A 15,958-nucleotide genomic window follows, 5' to 3' on the forward strand; every position below is an offset into this window, starting at 1 on the left:
GCCCTTTCAGCCTTTCCCAGGCTACCTGATCAGCCTTCTTTGTTCAAGTCCCCTATTGTACACAGATTTCTTAAGGGCATCACTCACACGTTTCCTCCTGTTCCGTTTGTGATGCCTCAGTGGGACTTGAACCTGGTTTTAACTTTCCTGATGTGCGCTCCCTTTGAGCCACTTCACAACTGTCCTCTTCGCCTTCTGACCTTGAAGACTGCTTTCCTGGTTGCCATCACCTCTGCCAGGAGAGTGAGTGAGCTCCAGGCTCTTTCTTGTACTCCACCTTTCCTTTCTGTCCATCCGTACAAAGTGGTGCTTCGTACCAAACCTTCTTTCCTGCCCAAGGTTGTCACGGCCTTTCACATCGGGCAGTCTATCACCTTGCCAACCTTCTTCCCGCCACCGCATCCCTCTAAAGAGGAAGAGCGGCTCCACCGTCTGGACCCAAAACGTGCGCTCTCTTTCTACTTGGATCGCACACGCCAGTTCCGGGTAGATGACCAACTCTTTGTTGGTTACGTGGGCGCTAAGAAGGGGAAAGCGGTGCACAAGAGGACCATCTCCCGGTGGATCATCCTGTGTATCCAGGCATGCTACTCCTTGGCTAGGAAGGAGCCCCTGGTTGGACTGCGGGCTCATTCTACCCGAGCGACGGCGACTACCACTGCCCTGGGCAGGGGTGTGCCCTTGCAAGACATCTGTCAGGCAGCTACGTGGGCATCGCTGCACACGTTTGCAAGACACTACTGCCTGGACAGCCAAGTCTGGAGGGATGGCTTCTTTGGCCGTTCCGTCCTCCAGGACTTTCTGGTGTGATTATTGGTTCGCAGACCCACCACCGGGGTTGGTATTGCTGGGGTATCTATTCTAAGGTAAGGAATCTAATACTAACGTGTCTCTTTCAGATGCACAAGTTACTACTTGTGTAACGATATATCTGTAAGAGACATTAGTTAGTATTAGATTCCTTACCGACCCACCCATCCTCCCCGTCTGCGAACCAATATCTAGGGTTAGGGTGGTCCCCTTCAGGGCCCTAGTTTCAATGGCACCAGTGTTGGTTTTTAACATGGCTCTGCGTTTCTGGCGCGGAAAAACTGTGTCTAAGAACTGACGTCAGCACGCGGAGGCGGCGTCTAAGTACTCCGACGAAGTCATCACGGCGCCCACGACGACGGACGCGGAGCCGCAGACGACGCCTACCGACGCGCAAGGGTACTGCTACGCAAAAATTTCCGGATCCAGTCTGACGCCTGGGGATATTCTAAGGTAAGGAATCTAATACTAACTAATGTCTCTTACAGATATATCGTTACACAAGTAGTAACTTGTGCGATACTGGTATCCCGAGCTACTCAGCATGGCGATTGATCCCCGATCCGACTCCCTTTTCGGGAGGAACTTCTGTCGCAGCAGCAGGGGACATTCCTCCACCCGAACCTGTCCAGCCACTACCTCCATGCGTGGAGATTGAGCGACAATAGTAAACAGCTTTCGATCTTCCTCCCGAAGTTGGTGATGTCATTCTGGCAGCCAGGGGTCCCTCCACAAAAACGGTATACGCCTACAGGTTTAACAAGTTTGTGGCATGGTGCACAGCTAAGTCTGTGGATCCCCTTTCTGCCCCTCTTTCAGAAGTCCTTCTGTTCCTTCTTTTTTGGCCCAGCAGGGCTCTGCTCTGGGCACTATCAAAAGTTATCTTTCGGCCATCTCTGCATTTCTATGGCTTCCAGATCAGCCCTCTCTTTTTAAGTCCCCGGTGGTTAACCGGTTTCTGAAAGACATTACGCACACGTTTCCTCCTGTGCCGTTCGTCATGCCTCATTGGGACCTAAACCTGGTCTTGACATATCTGATGTGCGCTCCTTTCGAGCCCCTTCATAACTGTCCTTTGCGTCTTCTTACTCTCAAGATGGCTTTCCTGGTAGCTATCACCTCTGCCAGAAGAGTGAGTGAGCTCCAGGCTCTTTATTCCAAACCTCCTTTCCTTTCTGTTCATCCGGATAAGGTGGTTCTAAGGACCCTTCCTTCTTTCTTGCCAAAGGTTGTCACGCCCTTCCACATCGGGCAGACCATCACTTTGCACACCTTCTTTCAGCCTCCAAATCCTTCCAAAGAGGAAGAGAGGCTCCACCGTCTGGACCCAAACCGTGCGTTCTCCTTCTACTTGAGCCGCACTCAACAGTTCCGGGTTAATGACCAGCTCTTTGTTGGCTACGTGGGCTCCAAAAAAGGTTGGGCCGTGCACAAACGGACCATCTCTAGGTGGGTCGTCTCTGCATCAAGACCTGTTACTCATTGGCTAAGAAAGTGCATCCTGTGGGACTGCGTTCCCACTCCACCAGGGCAACTGCAGCAACTACTGCCTTGGGACGCTGCGTTTTCTTGCAGGACATTAGTCAGGCAGCTACGTGGGCCTTGCTGCACAAGTTTACCAAGCATTGCTGCAGTGACAGTCAACTCCGTGGCTTTCTGGTGTAATCTTATTTGCAGACCCACCACCGGGGTTTGTATTTCTGGGGTATCTATTCTAAGGTCATGAATCTATCTATAACATGTCTCTTTCAGATGCACAAGTTACTACTTCTGTAACAATATATCTGTAAGAGACATTAGTTAGTGATAGATTCCTTACCACCCTACCCATCCTCCCCATTCTGCGAACTGATTACTAGGGTTAAGGACAACCCTTTCAGGGCCCTAGTTTCATTGCACCAGTGGTCAGTTTCTTGCATGGCTCTGTGTTCCTGGTGCGGAAAGTCGGGTACAGAACTGACGACAGCGCGCATGGGTTGCGCCTAAGTAGTCTCCGTGACGTCATCTCGGCGCATACGACGCCAGCGACGGATGCGGAGCCGCATAACGCCACCCACTGACGCGCAAGGCTACTGCAAACAAAACTTTCTGGATCCATTCTGACACCTGGGGATATTCTAAGGTAAGGAATCTATCACTAACTAATGTCTCTTACAGATATATCGTTACACAAGTAGTAACTTGTGCGTTATGTTGTATTTTTGTCGCAAATTACTATGGATGTAGAATAGTTCTTATATTTACATAATCAATCTTGAAGCACTGTTGATATGAAGTGTGTTAATTGGTATCAGTGACACACTTGAAATTATGCTAGTCCTTTCCTGCTGAAATTTACAAGACATATTTGAAAGAAACACGTTAGTGTTAGATTCCTTACCTTAGAATATCCCCAGACGTCAGACTGGATCCGGAAAGTTTTCATCAGCAGTACCCCTGAGCGTCGCTAGGCGTTGTCTGCGGCTCCTCTTCCGTCGTCGGTGTCGTGATCGCCGGGATGACGTCGTCAGAGTACTTAGACGCTGCACTCGCGCGCTGAAGTCGGTTCTTCTTTTTTCCGCGCCAGCAAGTGCAGATCCGGGAAGAGCAGTACTCTTAGTCAGTTTTTAGCCACTGCAGTACCACCGCATGTCGGGGGATCACTTGCAACTGCTGCAGAAGGAAGTTACGGCCCTCTTGGCCAAGGGGGCCATCGTGCGCGTTCCTGGGACAGAAGTAGGACGTGGTTGCTATTCCCACTACTTTCTGGTACCCAAGAAGGACAAAGGAGGCCTACTTCCTATCTACGGAGCGTCAACGGCTTCATCCGGAAGGAGAAGTTCAAGATGCTGACTTTGGCTCAGGTCCTAGCTGCCCTGGACCCACAAGACTGGATGGTAGCGTTGAACTTGCAGGACGCGTATTTCCACATCCCCGGCCCACCGGCGTTACCTGTGGTTCATGGTAGTCCACAAGCACTTTCAGTTTACCGTGCTCCCCTTCGGCCTTACCAGCGCCGCACGGGTGTTCACGAAAGTGATGGCGGTGGTTGCAGCTCATCTGCGCAGATTAGGGGTTTCAGTCTTCCCCTATCTCGACGATTGGTTGTTGAAGGCGGGCTCGCCCCAGACAGTCGTCTTCGACCTCCAGACTACGGCCGACCTCCTGCCCTCGCTGGGGTTCTCCATCAACGTGCCGAAGTCACACCTGTGCCCCTCTCAGAAGCTCCTTTTCATCGGAGCGGTTCTGGACTCAGCGCAGTTTCGGGTTTATCCCCCCGAATAGCGGGTTCGGGATATTCAGGCTCTGATTCCAAACTTTTAGCCTTTATCCCGAGTCTCGATCAGGTTGACACTGCGGCTCATGGGGCTGATGGCCTCCTGCATCATTCTGGTGCATCATGCCAGGTGGCGGATGCGGGCTCTGCAGTGGGACCTGAAGTTTCATTAGGCACAGCATCAGGGCAACCTGTTCGACCACGTCCTGATCTCGGAGGGCACAGCGAGCCAGTTGCAGTGGTGGCTCATGATCCGCGATTGGGTCAGCGGCAGATCTCTCTCCCTTCCCCAACCGGAGCACGTAGTGGTGACAGATGCGTCCCTCCTGGGATGGGGGGACCACATGGGAGAGAGGGAGATCAGAGGCCTCTGGTCTCCGGCCGAGTCCCGGCTCCATATCAACCTTATGGAGCTGCGTGCGATCCGTTTTGCACTGAAGGCATTCCTTCCCTTTGTCCGGGGAAGTGTAGTGCAGGTGTTCACGGACAACACCACCGCCATGTGGTACGGCAACAAACAGGGCGGGGTGGGGTCGTGGACCCTCTGTCAGGAGGCTATGCGCCTCTGGACATGGCTGGAACACCAGGGCGTCACCCTGGTGGTTCAACACCTGGCAGGTTCCCTGAACGCCGGGGCGGACAAACTCAGCCGCAGGTGCATGATGGATCATGAATGGCGTCTGAACTCGGACGTGGCGCAAGGTCTGTTTCAGCAGTGGGGAGAGCCTTGGTTAGATCTATTCACCACCGAAGAGAACGCGCAATGTCATCAGTTCTGCGTGTTGGAATTTCCAAGGCGGCGCTCGCTCTGAGACGCTTTTCGCTGCGACTGGAGCTGCAGTCTGTTGTACGCCTTTCTGCCTATACCACTTCTGCCCAGAGTGCTGAAGAAGATCAGGCGAGACTGGGCCCAAGTCATCCTTGTGGCTCTGGACTGGGCACGAAGATCCTGGTATTCCGAGCTACTCAGCATGTCAGTCGATCCCCCGATTCGTCTGCCTCTTCAGGAGGACCTTCTGTCACAGCAGCAGGGGACGGTCTTCCACCCGAACCTGTCCAGTCTCCACCTCCATGCGTGGATATTGATCGGCGACAGTTGAGGTAATTTGACTTACCTCCTGAAGTCTGTGATGTGATTCTGGCAGCCAGGCGTCCCTCCACAAAAATGGTATACGCCTGCAGGTGGAACAAATTTGTGGCATGGTGCACAGCAAAGGCTGTGGATCCACTCTCTGACCCCCTTTCAGAGATTCTCCTCTTCCTTCTGTCTCTTGCCCAGCAGGGCTCTGCTCTGGGCACTCTCAAGGGCTACCTCTCGGCCATTTCAGCCTTCTTAAAGCTTCCTGATCAGCCTTCTCTTTTCAAGTCCCCTGTTGTAAATAGATTCTTGTAAGGCATCACACACGTTTCCTCCTGTTCCCTTCGTGATGCCTCAGTGGGACTTGAATCTTGTTCTGACTTATCTGATGTGCGCTCCCTTTGAGCCGCTTCATAACTGTCCTCTTCGTCTTCTGACTCTTAAAACTGCATACCTGGTTGCCATCACCGCTGCAAGGAGAGTGAGTGAGCTCCAGGCTCTATCTTCAAAACCTCCTTTCCTCTCTGTCCATCTGGACAAAGTTGTTCTGAGGACTCGTCCTTCCTTCCTGCTCAAGGTAGTCACAGCCTTTCACATCGGGCAGTCCATCACCTTGCCCACCTTCTTTCCGTGCATCCTTCAAAGGAGGAAGAGAAGCTCCACCGTCTGGACCCAAAACGTGCGCTCTCCTTCTATTTAGATTGCACACGCCAGTTCTGGGTGGACGACCAGCTCTTTATTGGTTACGTGGGCGCTAAGAAGGGACGGGCGGTGGACAAGCGGACCATCTCTCGGTGGGTCTTCTTGTGCATCAAGGTTTGCTACTCCTTGGCAAAAAAGAAGACTCCTGTTGGGCTGCGCACCCATTCCACTCGGGCCACAACGGCTACTACTGCCCTGGGTCGGGGAGTCCCCTTGCAGGACATCTGTCAGGCAGCTACGTAGGCCTCGCTGCACACGTTTGCTAGGCACTACTGCCAGGACAGCCAAGTCCGGAGAGATGGCTTTTTCGGCCGTTATGTTCTCCAGGACTTCCTGGTGTGATCTTGGTTCGCAGACCCACCACCGGGGTTGGTATTGCTGGGGTATCTATTCTAAGGTAAGGAATCTAACACTAACATGTTTCTTTCAGATGCACAAGTTACTTACCTTCTGTAACGATATATCTGTAAGAATCATTAGTTAGTGTTAGATTCCTTACCGCCCCACCCATCCTCCCCGTTCTACAAACCAATATCAAGGGTTAAGGACATCCCTTTCAGGGCCCTAGTTTCATGGCACCAGTGTCGGTTTCTATCATGGCTCTGCTTTACTGGCGCGGAAAGCTATGTACAGAACTGACGCCAGGGCGGCGTCTAAGTACTCTGACGACGTCATCCCGGCGATTACGACGACGGACGTGGACGCGCAGGGGTACTGCTGACGAAAACTTTCTGGATCCAGTCTGATGCCTGGGGATATTCTAAGGTAAGGAATCTAACACTAACTAATGTTTCTTACAGATATATCATTACCGAAGGTAAGTAACTTGTGCTTTGAGTCCCATGAGGTCACTTTACTATACAGCTGTATAGCTTTCCCCAGATGTTTATCCACTCTGATAACCTAGAGTTGTTGTAAATCATTCAAACATAGTGTTAGACATTCCCCCTTTATGAATTTAATGATGATGTCAATTAAAAAATAAACAAGTGATACGGTTAAAAACTTTACCTTTTGAGTTATTGTGTAGGAAACATGTGCACTTGTCAGCACTGCAGTGCGATAGCAAGGTCAAAACTAAAGGCTTCTAAAATTTGATTCATTCAGAGTGGATTTCACCCAACTGTACTCGATTATAACTTGGTGAAACATTTAAAGAAGGTATATGCTTTTCACTTTAGTCTTTGACTCGAAATACTGATGTGACATCATCTTTTGTCACAAAGAAATGTCTATCCCGGTGTGTTTTTAGTGTGTTGGATCAACAAAATGTATCATCCCTTCCATAGAGTCTAAATCCATTTGTCTTAAACTGTGTGCTTTTTGTTCCTCATCTTTTTTGCGCTGTTTGCGATTTATTAAGTTCTAGAATTTAAATACCTGGTAAACATGTATCTCAGTTTGTGCTGGAAAAGTCATGTATGTTCATGTGCTGTATGAATTGTAAGTTCTCTGACCAATAGTTCTGGTATCCCTTTTCTGGCTTTATCTAACTCAACTTGTATTAAACTCATTTTCTTCCTAGACTCTATAAAGATAGTAAATTTGCAAGGAAGGTTAAAATCCAGTAGAAAGCTCTCATCTGAACTCACATTTGATTTTCAAATAGAATCTATAGGTGAGTCGATTTTTAAAATGTATTTTACTCTTGTTGTTTGTTACTCCATTGCTTGTAATGCCAACTTTTAATGGTTACCTCTTCTTTCAGGTTCCTGCAATAATGCACTCTTTGTTTTTAGATTGGATCTGGAAATTTCAAGTTTACCTCTTTGGGTAGTCAGCAGTACCATTGTGTTAAGTGTTTTGGCTATCATTGGCACCACCCTCACCCATAACATGAGCACCTCTTTTTCTGCCCAACACATATTGGAGGAATTAAGGGCCTTAAAGAGTTTTCTCTGGATCTTTCCACTTTTGTATGCACTTAAAAAATAAAAATCATTTGAGGCCATTTAGATCAAAAAGCATCTGTCTCTTTTGCTTTCTCACCCTAAGTGTGCCACTTATGCCCAGACGTGGGTCCTGGGCTCACTGTGCTACTGGATTCAAGCTAGCCTGGCTAATATGGAGTGATGCCCCAAAACCAGTCCCCGGATGCTTGTTTCTGGTCCAGGGAGGACCTGGCTTGGCAGTTCGGGCTGGACTGTTCCCATGAGGCACAGTTTCAAGACTGATTTGAATATGGATGGGTCTAAACTGGGGTGTTATGGTGAGCAAAAGAATGATGGATTTAACCCAGATCTATTGACCTGACGTGAATGTTTGATTTGCTCTGCATTCCATCTATCATCTGGGTGTCTTTTGCCTTGAACCAAGGGGCACATGAAATATTGGCTTCTTCCTCAAAGGATTGCTTTAGAACCCACTTGGAGCAAAATCTCCCCAGAGGCTTCTCTCAATTGCCATTTAGACAATTCTCAGAACACCAGATTTCTGATGGATACTTCTGCCTGCAGATTCCTCACCTGTAGAGCAAACCCTGGCATTTGACTGGATCCGTAATATCTCAAAGCTGTAAAGTCACCAGTATAGAGGGCCGCACCCAGTGGATGCCGTAAGGGACATCAGGCAACGTCACTGATGCCCTAAAGCTCCTATCATGGTGCACCAATCTCGGTTCCCTTATTTCCGCACCTTTGACGCGGATCTGGTCACCCTCATCCTTTTCTGCTGATAAGACGAAAAAGAAGAACAGAAATGCTAAGAAGTGCTACAAAGGTAAGTCACCACATCGCTCTCCTTCTCCCCAAGACCTTCATTCTCAGAACTGGAGCTTATTGACTTCACAACGCTGGACCTGCTCCCGCCCAGCCCTGCTCCTCCACTGGACTCAACTCGAGGGCAACATGTGTCTCTCATGGAACCTTTGGCACAAGACTCCAGTGTCACCGCAGAGCTTCCCAGAGTTCCAAACCCCAGGGCATTCCTCAAAACCATGAATTCCATCTTGGTGAAGGCTTCAACGCCACCTGGTGCCCTCTCAGGACCAGGAGCTCATTCGAGGCAGCTTCCCATGTTCTTTCCTTTACACTCAATGCCCCTTGGCACTGCCGCTGCAGTCCCACGCTGAGCCAAAAATGCTCTCTCACAAAGGCCTAATGGCTCTTGGAAAAAGCATATAGAGCCAAAGTCCACTAAATCTTTGGGACAGATTCTGTCACTTTCTAATTCCTTCCCTTGGGGGGTCAGGACCCTTTAGAGTTTCAGGGGTTGTCTTCTGCAAGTGGCTTAAACACTTTGTCCTAACTGACTATGATCTTCCCCACTGGACCACCAATGCCTGAAGTAGTGCCTTTACATAAATTCAGGTTAAAATTTGCAGAGGGTTTGGACCTTCTACGCCCACGACAGAGACAAAAAGCAATGTTCTCACTGAAGTTCTCTTGCCCTCTTCAGCGATGTCAGAACTGCTTCTTCCTTTTAATGAGGCCCTACAGGAAGTTATTATGGTGGCATGGGAAAACCCTTTTTTACCCTGGCCAGTCAACCGACTTGTAGGTCGACATTATTAACCAGCTACTCATGACCCAGCCTTCCTATAGACACAGAGATTACTGGAGAGCCTCCTCATCTAAGCCTCCTGTACGGGGGTTCAATCTGGAGGTGCCATCCCGATAGGGAGTCGGAGTGTCTTGAGACTCTAGGCAAAAAAGCCTTTTCTGCGGGGAGCATACCTTTGATGTTACTTTATATATATTTTTAAATACCGGAACATTTAATTGGTTTTAGAGCATGTATAACCCTAACTGACTATGATCTTCCCCACTGGACCACCAATGCCTGAAGTAGTGTCATTACATAAATTCAGGTTAAAATTTGCAGAGGGTTTGGACCTTCTCCGCCCACGACAGAGACAAAAAGCAATGTTCTCACTGAAGTTCTCGTGCCCTCTTTAGCGATGTCGGAACTTCGTAGACCGAGGAATCCCTGCAGGAAGACCCCAGTCGAACTCATCACATCCACAGCATCCTTAAAGCATCTTCAGCATTCTTCATCCCTTACATTAGGACCACACCTTAGGAATTCATAGAAACACAAATAAAGTACCTAGTACTGCAGAAAGACTGCTTCTTCTATGAAGGTGACTGTTCTTGAAGACTGTGCTGGTCTCCCCGTCTAGTTCCCTGTTGGAGTTGGTCTCCCCAAGTACTTCTAACTGACCGCATTGATACCTACATTTTCCTTGAAAAAGTTTCTCAGTGTCTAATTTGTTGAATTTGCCAAGGCTTGTTCCAGGATGAGTGAAATTGCTTTAATTGGTTATTGTTTGTAAAATTCATATCTCCGGAAAACTCTGGTGGATATTTTTCATTTTAGTGTGTGGGATTTCTTCAGTGTTGTGTCAATTTCTTCAAATTTTTTTGGGTGCTGTTTAAATGCTTTACACTTGCTCCTATTTGTAAGTCTTGCTGCTCAGTGCCACAGCTACCCAGGGTTAAGCTGAGGATTCTAGAGACAAAACCTACTGGACCTAAAGGGGTTGGTAAGTGTATTACATAGTGAGGTTGCACAACCACATCATATAATTCACAGCATTTCCTCACACTACTCCTTAGCCAATAAAGAGTCTCCTGGAGGGATCAGAGCCCTTTCCACCAGGCCTAAATCGACCACTTCTGCACTTGTTAGGGGGGTCCCAATTGCAGAAATCTGTAAGGTGGCAATAGGAGCTTCCTTCCTTACATATCTTTGCAAAGCACTACTGCCTGGATTCAGAGATGTGCAGGGATGGCCACTTTGTCAAATCTGTTCTGCAAGGTTTCTTCATCTAATCATTGTAGGAGAGTAGGGTCTGCAATCCTATGATCCCCCAGATTTTTTCTTTTTGCTTCACTGGTTTACGACTTTCCCTGGCTGTGGGCCTGCTAATCAGACCCACAGCCTAGCTGTTCTCTCCATTCCAAATTGTACCCAGGTACTGAATTGGCACTGGGCCCTCTCCAAGTCCCTGTACCCAGGGCGGAGGTGCACCCAGAAGTCTCCCAGGGGCTGCAGCATGTATTATGCCACCCCTGGGCTGACTAACTAAACAGACACAACTGGCTGCTTGACAGCTGGGGGCAAGGAGGTGTAATCACCCCTGCTCTAAATATAGTACACCTATATCTAAACCTAGAATGGGCACAAAGATCTCCTATCAGTCACTCCTATGGCAGGCCTTAACAATCCTGAAGGCAGAGTGCTTGGAATCGTGTGAGATGGTGCTCTGGCATGAGCTGAGCCTGTCTGCGGCTTTCGGGATCTATCCCTTAGCCGTTTCCATGATAGCGTCAGACCATATACTCTTAAGTGCCTTATAATCCTCGCGGTTATGGTAACTTTGGTCTGACATTATCTAAACATGTCGTGTAAGGTGTCATACGCTTTGGAATACTACCCCCTCGCCAGTTCTGGCGACGGGGGTAGCATTCCACCCCTCTAGAGGGAGAAGACATGTTGGTAGCCTGTAACCCCGGTTAAAGTTGAACATAGCCTCAGCTCCACAAGATGGATGCTGCCACCGAGACACAAGTCTGCCCTCCTGCTGCTGGGAGTCCTCCCAGCGCGGGAGGCTTGGACAAAGGGTTTCCTGTCAGGGGCGGTGCTAGCACCATCCCAGACAGGGTTATGTGTATCCTAGGTAGGCAGGGCTATAGAGGAAGGTGACTGCAAGTGGCACCCCGGTGCTCACTATGCATAGGCCGGTTTGAACCAGTTCCAGGGGCACACCAGCCCCTGAGCTGGGGAAAGTCCGGCAGGGGAGAGGGGTGTAACCACCCCCCTTCCTGGTCCCACCCATGGGCAGGACCTAGTCGCGTTCCAGCCCCCTTTTTGAGAATAAAGGTAGGAGCAGGCCCCCTTCCAAATTAGATAATTCTAAATCTTGACTACTTTCCACGAAAGGACTCTTGAACTACTTCTGAAGACTCTCCCTTGTGGCTAAGGAGTAGCCACCCTGCACCCGCAGGCACCATCCAAGCATCGCGGTTTGCTGTAAGTCTCTCCTCCGGATCAAGACTGCCCAGCTCGACGAGAACCGGCTTCCCTGGCACCTCTGACCTCTACCTGCATCATCAGCCCAGCTGAGATTCGTGGGTGTGACGAGACCTCGAGGGACCGGCCATCTTCAGGACTGCACGACGCTTGCCCAGCACGACCACCGAGGGATCCTTGAGTGAGTGCTTTGGGGTTTGAGAAGCCCCGACCCTGAGCAGCTCCAGCACCGAAGTCCAGCCCTCCAGCATCCACGAGATCTGCGTGGGGCCCTTCTGCTCTTTGCTGCTCACCGCGTTGTCCAGGTCACTTGCCCGTTGGCTAGTGGCCATTCTGACGACGAACCACGACGACAACACCGCTGGTCTGGTTGCTCCAGACTGGCCCTTGCTCCCCTCCAACAGAGGAGCACCCCGGACCCTCCTGGTCCACTCCAGACGCCATTTTGAGTCCACCGCGTGGGCTTGCATTTGCCAAGAGTTGTTGCCCCAATCCTGGGTCCAGCGACGTCGACAGCAGATACCTTCGTGGGACAGCTCGCCCCTCCATCCTGGTCGCCGACAACGCCTCCTGGTCCGAGAGACTGCAGAGCCTAGCGTCGCCCACTCACCTGGTCGAGGTGACTTCGCCCGGTGCCATCCTGGTGCCCACCTAATCACTGGCTAGTGATTTAGGACTTGGTCCCCTCTGCTTACAGGTATCCATCTTCATCGATCCAGGCTTGGATCACATCGAACTTCATCACTGGTCGCCTGCCAGCAACTTCTTCTTTCAGGCTCCATAGACTGCAACGAGGATTCCCGACGTCTTTTCAGACCTATGCAGCCGCAGCCCCTGGGCTAGGTAACCTGAGCTTTTCGGTGCTCCAGCATAGCTTAACTATCTAAGTGTCCAGATCCTTTTTAGTTTTCAGCCTATCTAGTCGGATTCGTCCGATAACTGTAACTTTGCATTTACTAGCCTCCATAGACTTTGTTCCGCATCCCGCGTGAGAGTGCACACTCTGCACCCGATCTCCCTAGGCCTCCTGCTCGTAATCTAAAGGTTCAGTAGTCTAGTCCTAGCGATCCCAAAGCCTCTGAGAATAGTTACTTACCTGCTAGTAATTCGCATTCCACTTTTGTAGTATATGGTTTTTTCGTGCCCCTCGGGCATTTGTGTAAATTGTGCAACTTAAAGTGTTTTCTTAAGAGTTTTGTATTGTGCTTAGCTCCCTGACTCACAAAGAGTTCAGGGTAGTCTTGTTATAAATAAATATACTTTATTTTCATAACAACTTGTGTGGTGTCCTTTCACTTGGTGTTCAAGGGGTAAATGTGATGGTAAAACAGCTGGCTTAACACGCCCTCTAGAGTTTAGCCTATAGACTGCTCTTGTCCATGCTACTAGGATAGCTGGTCTATCAGGTTGACTTACAACCAATCATCAATAATGGTTGTTTGGACTGATACATAGTGATCACTAGAATAGTGAGCACTGCATATCAGGCCAACTTCTCACAATCATCCATCAACCCACCTCCTGGGCAGGGTATTGTTATGAAATCTGTGGTATAAGTATGCGTCAGAATAAAATGTTATTACCTCCAGTAACAATCTTTCTGGTGGATACTTTATCTACCTGCAGATTCCTCACCAACCCATCCCTCCCTGTTTGATGGATGAGTTATATGGAAAGGTTATAGGATTCCATTATATATATATGTGTGTATGTATGTATATTTATAGGCATTACAATCTTTCATCGATGTCAGTCTGCCCGCTCGCCTCGAAGACTTGGAAAAAATTGAAGGAAACTCACATCAGTGCACCAGGGCTGGTGCTTTATGGCCAGATTGACTTACAACCAATCATCCATAAGGGTCGTTTGGACTGATACATAGTGATCACTAGAATAGTGAGCACTGCATATCAGGCCAACTTCTCACATTGGTGAGCAGCGGTTGGGATTTGAGCTTGCTGTTGTTTTACCACACACGTATCCTAAGAATATCATTTGAAAGATCACATAGGTACATAGGTACATATAACTTAACTTAGAATACTCTGAGTTCTACTGAACCAGCTGTTGTAGTGTAGCTTAGCACACCCTAAACTACAACTCTAGCAAGGGATCAGTAGGTAAACCCATAGTGTAGGTAGGTGCATCACTTACACCACACTAGAAGCATGTCTACCCATGGAGAGTCTTCAGAGACTCCCCTAGTGGCTAGTGACCCTCCACAGGTCATCTCAAGATATGCAGCTCTCAGTTTCCAGGAGATGAGACAATTGTGTACCTCCAGGAAATTGAAACAGGGGTCTAACCCCACCACTCCCTTTCTGTTAGGTCTCTTAGAGACATATGATGCTAAGAAAGCTTCTCATACAGATGGGAACATGCCAGCCTTAGAGGGTACCCTTGGTGATCCAGACCTCCTTGACACTGAAAATGTAGTTGAGGAGGAGGAAGAAGAGGAACTCTCTGGGGATGAGGCAGACAACAGGCCCTAGCTAGTCAGCAGACTTACTAGGGCCAACTTAGACCTACTTAGGGAAGGATCTGGGGGACCCCCAGTACTGACCCTAATGAGGCCTAACCTTGGAGTTAGAAGAGATAGATCTCCTTCTAGGGACTCCAATAGATCTGTGCACTCTCATGCCTCTTCCCAGAGGAGAATGATTTCTCCCCAGAGGAGACTGACTTCTCCTCAGAGAAGAGAACATGAAGCAGGGATGAAACAGGCTAATCTGAGGATCCAGAGGGAAAAACTTGCCCTTGCCAAAGAGAATCTTGCCTTTGCTAGAGAGCAATAGTTAAGTGGGGTAGTCCCCACTGGTGGCAGCACTATCCCTAGGGATAGAGACGGGAGTTTTGATAATAGACACCTGAGTAAAATAGTGCCCCCCTTTAAACAAGGGGATGACATCCACAAGTGGATGGCTGCTTTGGAGAGGGCCTGCACTCTCCAGTGCATCCCCCAGAGTCAGTGGGCAGCTATATTGTGGCTCTCTTTTGAAGGCAAAGGTAGAGATAAGCTCCTCACTACTAGAGTTGAGGATGCTAACAACTACCAAGTCCTGAAGAACACACTGGTTGATGGGTTTGGCTTAACCACTGAACAGTACAGGTTGCTGTTCAGAGACACCCAGAAAACTCAGTCTCAGGATTGGAATGACTTTGTTGATTGTGCCACTAAGGCTTTGGAAGGCTGGTTGCTGGGTAGCAAGGTTACTGATTACACAGGGTTGTATAATCTGATCATGAGAGAACAGATTTTAAATAACTGTCAGAACCAGTTGTTGCATCAGCACCTTGTTGATTCAGATCTGACCTCTCCCCAAGAATTGGGAAAGAAGGCAGACAGATGGGTCAGAACAAGGGTCAAGCAGAACCAGACTCAGAACCAGGGTGGTCAGAAGAAAGCAGACCAAAAGGGTAGTAACAAGAGTGAACAAAATGACCAGAAGTCTTCAACAGGTCCCCAACAAACCAAAGAGGGTGGGGGTCAGGCTTCACAGCAGAAAAAGAAGACTCAAGAAGGCCAGTCAAAAAGGTGGTGCCAATACTGTAAAAGTAAGACTCACTGGTTTAGTGAGTGCACCAAGAGAGGAGGGCAAACTCCTACCACTACAGCCCCTAAGGCAACTGCACCCCCTAGTACAGTCAGTAGTGGTAGTGCACCTCCCAAGGGAATAGTTGGGTTAACCTTGGGAACTGAGGGGTCTGACAACTTAGTTGGCACACTCACTCAGGCTGTCCTTGTCTGTACAGGGGATGTGGATATATCCCCTGATGCAAGTCCCAATACTTTGGGCAAATACAGGCAGACACCTTTAATTAATGAAACAATGGCTCAGGCCTACAGGGACACTTGTGCCAGTGTCACAATGGTGACACCTAACTTTGTGTTCCCTGGACAGATCATGCCAGGTGCAGACTACCTGGTGACCAATGCCAGCAACGTCACTACCAATCATAGTATGGCAGTTGTTGATTTCTCCTGGGGAGGGGTAAGTGGCCCAAAGAAGATTGTGGTTAGTTCAGACCTCCCAGTAGAATGTCTGTTGGGCAATGATTTGGAAACATCCCTATGGTCAGAAGTGGAGCAGAGGACTCACATGGAAATGTTAGGCTTGCCAGCACATGTCCTTGCTGTG

General features: G+C 49.1%; 1 protein-coding gene across 7 annotated transcripts in view; it reads left to right on the plus strand.

Annotated features, from left to right (window-relative positions):
- Positions 1-15,958, plus strand: part of MAP4K3 (mitogen-activated protein kinase kinase kinase kinase 3) — a 1,422,157-nt gene that overhangs the window by 1,248,660 nt on the left and 157,539 nt on the right. For all 7 annotated transcript variants that reach the window (XM_078649063.1, XM_078649064.1, XM_078649058.1 and 4 more), the window contains one exon: positions 7,372-7,464. In XM_078649063.1, the coding sequence (XP_078505189.1) occupies positions 7,372-7,464 (93 nt within the window). The remainder of the gene's footprint in view (positions 1-7,371; positions 7,465-15,958) is intronic.

The sequence above is a fragment of the Lissotriton helveticus genome, chromosome 6 (genome assembly GCF_964261635.1).
Source record: "Lissotriton helveticus chromosome 6, aLisHel1.1, whole genome shotgun sequence".
Lineage (NCBI taxonomy): Eukaryota > Metazoa > Chordata > Amphibia > Caudata > Salamandridae > Lissotriton > Lissotriton helveticus.